At 41.1% G+C, this 6,365-nt stretch overlaps 1 protein-coding gene across 1 annotated transcript; it reads left to right on the plus strand.

Moving 5' to 3' along the window:
* The first annotated feature begins 696 nt into the window (after positions 1-696).
* Positions 697-3,215, plus strand: LOC133116848 (cyclin-dependent kinase 5 activator 1-like). Its single transcript, XM_061226843.1, has one exon. It carries the CDS (start codon positions 955-957, stop codon positions 1,897-1,899), a length of 945 nt encoding a protein of 314 aa, XP_061082827.1. The 5' UTR covers positions 697-954; the 3' UTR covers positions 1,900-3,215.
* The last annotated feature ends 3,150 nt before the right edge of the window (positions 3,216-6,365 follow it).

The following is a 6,365-nucleotide window of genomic DNA, read 5'->3' on the forward strand; positions in this document are numbered from 1 at the left end:
ACTCTCCTTCTGAGCAGGAACATTGCTTTTGACACTGCTTTTTAAAAGCCTTTTATTTGACTAGCTTTTATACACATCCTTCAGAGGGTCCCTGGTGCTATAGCAAACCAGTAACCATGGGTACTGTGAGTAGCTTTGGTCCGAGATGCCAACTGTGTGCATTCAGTTGTGCAGGCCATATTCCATATTCAGGAAGAGACGGATTATAGCACAGGAGGATTAGAACTGTCAGTTTTGATAAACCCAATAAGACATGGCATAAATACATGGGTCAGATTATGTAACTGGTTGTCAAATAAAGACCTTTCATTGATTCACAGTATGTATTCAACTTGTGGCTGAAAATGTTTACGACATTAAATAAAACATAAGATGGCAGCAAATGGGTCACCCGCAGTAAATACCGCAAATCCTAGAGGAATGTAGAATTGGAGGCGGATTATAAATTCGGATTTGATTACACAAAAAGTCTACTTTCATTAGTTAGCATGGGGTAGTTTAGATAGACCAAAATACGTATCTCCAATCTGATATCTAAAAGTGACATTCTGTGAAATTAGATCAAGTCATTGATATTTTCGGAGGATTGGTCAGGTACACTGTCAGTCTTTCTGCGTCGTCATCAGGTTGGCTGATCCGGTTGCCGGTTTATACAGATTACTTCTGCCTGGCTACCGATCTCACTGTCCAGCCCATTTTCCCCCCCACAAGCTGCAGGCTCACAGGGTTGCTGCAGAAGGAGTGGTTCTGAACGAGGTTCAAAGTGTTCACTGGAATTTCAGCCAGCGTTTTTCATCGCCGCGGCATTACCCCACTTCCAGTGGTCTTCGCAATTATCAATGGGACTGAGTTGGCAACTCTGACAGGAAATCCACAGATCAGCGCAGCGTTGAGGACGCACGGCCGTAAACAGCATTCTTTAAGACCGGTGGGTGTTGGTCGCACGCGGCAGGGATGGGTACAGTGCTTTCCCTATCTCCAACATCACGGAAAGGAGCCGTTCAAGATAAAACGAACGCGGCAGGTGGGAAGACGGACAAAACCCTTAAGCGACATTCTGATCTGATATCAGCCCTCACATGGAAGCGACTGGTTTCTGCTTCGGCCAAGAAAAAGAGTACCAAGAAAGTTGGTCCGAACCCGCCACCGGCGCAGGCTAAAAACAACCAAGTCGAACACCTAAATAATGAAAATTTAAAGAAATCTCAGCAGTCGACTTCAGACCAGAAAGGGTCGCATCGGGATCACAAGACAGTACCGCTGGCGGTACCGGTACCGACCGTTCCGGAAAAGAGCATACATCAAGACCAAACCCAAAATCTGCTACAGAATGGCAAACAGATTGTATCGGTCAAAAAGCAGTCTAGCGACCAGTCTCTGCTATCGCCAATACGCGTAGTTGTTCAGGCGTCAACCGGAGAGTTGCTGCGCTGTTTGGGAGAATTCATGTGTCGTAGGTGCTTTAAATTGAAAGAGCTAACCCCCAGTGAGGTTATCCTGTGGTTTCGAAATGTGGACCGATCCCTCCTGATGCAAGGCTGGCAAGAACAAGGATTCATTACACCCGCCACCCTTGTGTTTGTCTATCTGCTTTGTAGAGAAGCCGTGACCAGCGAAGTCGACAACGAAAATGAACTTCAAGCCACCTTCCTGACCTGCCTCTACTTGGCTTACTCCTACATGGGAAACGAGATTTCATACCCACTGAAACCCTTCCTTGTGGAAGCTAACAAGGACATCTTCTGGGACCGATCCCTGGAAGTCATTGATAAAATGAGTGCCAAAATGTTGCAGATCAATTCGGATCCACAGTTCTTCACCGAGGTATTTCAGGACCTCAAAAACGAGGGAGAATCAGGGGAAACGAAGAGCAAAGTGACACATATCCTGGACCGCTAAAAAATGAGCGGAATTAGGATAGAAATCGAATCTCCCTGCAACCGTAAAACGGGTGGGTGAAAGTGAAGCCCAGGGAATGGTAACATGCACTAGAGCCGATGAAACAAACCTGACTTGGGCCATCCCCGTTTGCGATAGGACATGTATCGTGTTGTTTCTGTGTAAAATATAACCCCGTGCTACTGTGAATCACAGTAAATTGGGGTACGTGGTAAGGGGCAGGTCAATAAATGCATGCCTAAAGTATTCTAATTGTTCCTTAATTGTGGCTTTAAAATGGCTGGATGATGGAGGGCAACACTTAAGAATGTAAAAATGTTAGCACTGGATAAAATGTTAGTACGTCAGTGTTTAGGTAACTTATTTATATATTTATTTCAGTTTGTGGAGGGAGAATGTAAAGGAAGAGCAGTATTTTGTACGCGGAGCTATCCAAGGTGCTGGCCTTCAACGGACACATTGCACATGTATTGTGTTGTTGAACCTTATGCTGTCTATTTGAACTTTGAATGTAAAAAGACAGAACAATGTTACTCTATCCTACGTGCCAACTGTTATAGTATAAAACGTATTGTTTTATATTGTATATTGTATATTTAAAACAAAATACATCATACGTGCAAATTAACCAGTGCTCCTGCATTTGAATTCTTTTGTACTCACACTTTTGTGAGACCAACATACAACCTACCTTTTTGCTGGTAATGAACATTTCGAGCTCACTGTGCATGGTTACATCTGTGCTCAGGTTACACTTTGGCATATTTGTAGCCATCGTCATTTTCAGATGGATTTATTTGCTCTTATACATTTATCTTGCTACAGTGTAGTCAGTTTCACTGCTCATAAATATGGAGATATGGCTTGACCCTTTTGCTTATTAGTGAGCAGAGGCAAAAATAAGAACAAAAAAGGTCATTTGAAATGAGTTGAGTTTTTGATGAGTTGAAAATGGGAAATATACAAACACAAAACAAGTTTCTCATCTTCATATAAATTCATTGAAAAATGTTTTTATTGTTGTGTGGGCACACCTGTTTAAACCTCACTAGATTTTGACTCTAGTTCGTATATTTGTTTCACATGAAAATTGTTTACATTCATCTTGGCTGAGCCATAAATGACAATTTAAAGGAAGTAACTTTGTTTTTGTACAAGGTTTTTAGCTTAACTTGCAAATCTTTGTAGTTGAACTTAGAAATAATCACTCTTACTAAGAGAAAAGTCTGTAGCAAGGCATTCTAGGAATATTGATATTATTTAAATGAAAAATGTAAACGTATATCTGTTCAAATAAAATATCAGAATCAACAGAATCAACTATTTCTTCATTGGTTCATGCAAATGCCCACAGGGCTTTGTTTTGAGAACATCTCCCTCATTACATAAGTGACTTTATGATCATATCATGTTCATAAAGAAAATTATTCTTGCTAGGTAATGTCCCTGCAATGTCACTGCGATGTGGCTTTCTCGCATGGCAGTACGAGAAAGTTTTTTTTTCATTCCTTTAAAATATATGCATTTAAACATGCAAATACATCTTGATTCCTATTTTCCAAACAAGTGTGACAGAACTCTCTTCATTCTGAGTACGGTTAGCTTGTGAGTCATCATCGTCTACAAGTTAAACGATTACCTAAGCACGAAGCGGTAGGCTAGAATAAAACATAAAAAACCTCCAGAATGTATGAATAAAGCACGTGGGTCGAGTGTTCTTGCAGCTGATTGGTTAGAATTTGGTGCAGTCTGTTAGAACTGTCGTTCTCACGGAAAGATGCGGAGGCCGGCTGCCGGGTCAGAGGAATGTATCATCTAACTGTAGGCGCAATTCGTATCGTCACTATAGAAACTGCTACATTGCAAAAGTTGTATAATTCCCACGAAGCCTGTGGGTACACACAGTACTGCAGACATTCTAAAGGAAAGCGCGCGTACATTTTACATTCATGGCTACTCATGAAGGTTACGTCAGGAACGTATTCGCGCATGCAATATAAATGTGTTTGCTACGGAGACCTCAGCAACAGGATGTAAAAAGTCAGAAGGCTGCTACAGGAACACTGTGGCAAGAATATATAGAAATAGGAATCATTTGACTATTCATCAAAAGGATTTCATCCATTTGCAGTTGAGCTATGATATCATGAGAATGGATATTCAGGGCACTTCTAGAACAAACCAAGGATTATTAGGAGCACTACCATTAAAAAAGGTCATTTCTAAGATAACTTTGTGTCTTATAAAATAAGGGGATAACTAAAGTGGAGGTATGAGCTTAAGAGGACATCTCATGGTTACCTGGTGTTCATTATGTTGTTTGTTTAGGCAAATCGCTTACCAACATTTACTTGTAAGTTAATTTTTCCATACTACTGTACCTACTTTTAAGGAAGCCTGCTGGGTCTTTCTCAAGAGTGCAAGTACAAGAGCACTTTCTATCCTGGGACATGAAGGACATATGAACCTTTACTGTATGTCCAGAGTTCAGTGCCAAGACCTTAAATTCACAGTCTATTAGCGCTGTATGTTCCCATTTTTGGCCTTTTAAGCCACAATCGATTTTTCACTTTCATAACTATTGACAGCACAGTTTAATTCCATAAACATGTTACTGTTACTTTGATTCCTCTCCTGGAATCACCATGGCTACAAGATAAGATGTTGCTTTTGATTACATATGTTTCTTGATTTGTGTAAATCAGCTCTCTTTTGGGCACTGGCTATGCAAAGAATGACGAAATTCTTCACACATTTTTTGAGTATTCGCTAACTAGTCATTTGAGACATTTGTGAAATACTATGAAGATCGTGTAGTGCGCACGGTATTGTATCCTATGCCAGGGGTTCATGCTGAGTTCATGCCCTGGAAGGCTGCAATGTCCGCAGATACTGTATTTGTCACTTCCTAAATTTCAGCAGCCAATGAAAGACCTTGAGAACAAGCATGTTTTGGCCAATCAATAACTGGAATGAATCACTGAAGCAAACACACCGGATCTGACACCTGTAGCCTAGAAATAGCACAAATATGCATGAAATACTCCAAAAAAAGGGAGGCAGTTCTGAAGTGTGAAACCGGTTTCCCCGCGTTTCATCAGATAAGCTTGAATCATTCAACTTCGCCACACATTATATTAAAAAACTCAATTTTAATAAAAGATCACATCCACAAATAATTGCCACTTGTTTGTACCTCAGTTTCTGAGGCAGGATGTACTGGAGGAGAGCGGTATATTAAAATGTAATGATCTGTAGGGAACAAGAGTAAACTTCATTTATAAAGCATCTTCAATACATGGAAATGTAGATCAGCATGTAGGCGTGTTCCCTAGTTACATTTACATTACATTATTGCCATTTGGCAGACGCTCTTATCCAGAGCGACGTATAGTTGCTTAGACTAAGCAGGAGACAATCCTCCCCTGGAGCAATGTAGGGTTAAGGGCCTTGCTCAAGGGCCCAGCGGCTATTGTGGCTACACTGGGATTAGAAGCACTGACCTTGCGTGTCCCAGTAATTTACCTTAACCACTACGCTACAAGCCGCCCCCAGTTGAAAGCAACATTTCAAATTGTCCATGGAGATGTGTGTGGTGCTGCTACATATGAAGTTTCTGCTCTAAAGTGAAGGACACAGCTCTATAGTCACCACCCTGCTCTGTGGACATAGCCTTCTGATGCTTTTATCCAAAGCAACATACAGTTGATTTAGACTAAGCAGGAGACAATCCTCCCCAAGGACTGCGTGGATATTATTGTGGCTACACCAGAGTTCAAACCACCGACCTTGCGGGTCCCAGTCATGTACCTTGACCATTACGCTACAGGCCCACAGATATAGCAATATGTCAACATACCCAGTAATTTTGTGATTGCTGTAATGAAATATTTATATGTCATTAAATAGCGACAGGTCTTATATGGATCAATTACATAATCACATCTCAATTTAAACATGCTCCCTAACACGGTGTTAAGCAGCCACTACAGGCTGTATAGGGTATTGGTTATCTATTTTACTGAGGTCCTTAGAAAAGTCACTCAGTGGTGCTGCTGGTATATGTTCAATTCCATGTTTGGTGGTAAGCAATTCTTCAATAGCCTAGTGGCTAAGGCGCTTGACTAGGGCAAAGAAGGTTGGAGGTTCATGCCCCAGTGTAGCCACAATAAGATCAGTGTGGCTGCTGAGTAAGGCCCTTAAGCCCACATAGTCAACAAGTCAATTATAAGCTGCTTTGGATAAAAGTCAGCTAAATAACTGTAATGGACACTATATAGTACGGGTAGACAACCACAATCCTGAAGTGCTAAGCCCTAATTTTTGCTCCACTCAAATCTGGACAGAATTGTACTACTTATTAGGCTTATTGATTGCAGATGGAGGCAATACAGTTTGTACATGTACCAGTGAGAAAGAATCATTTATTTAACCGAGTTGCTCACAGCGTCAATGCCAGGTGAAAG

This window comes from Conger conger, chromosome 17 (assembly GCF_963514075.1).
Source record: "Conger conger chromosome 17, fConCon1.1, whole genome shotgun sequence".
Lineage (NCBI taxonomy): Eukaryota > Metazoa > Chordata > Actinopteri > Anguilliformes > Congridae > Conger > Conger conger.

Excerpts from the sequence above, each read along its gene's own strand:
- LOC133116848 (XM_061226843.1), top strand. The coding sequence starts at position 955 with ATGGGTACAGTGCTTTCCCTATCTCCAACATCACGGAAAGGAGCCGTT.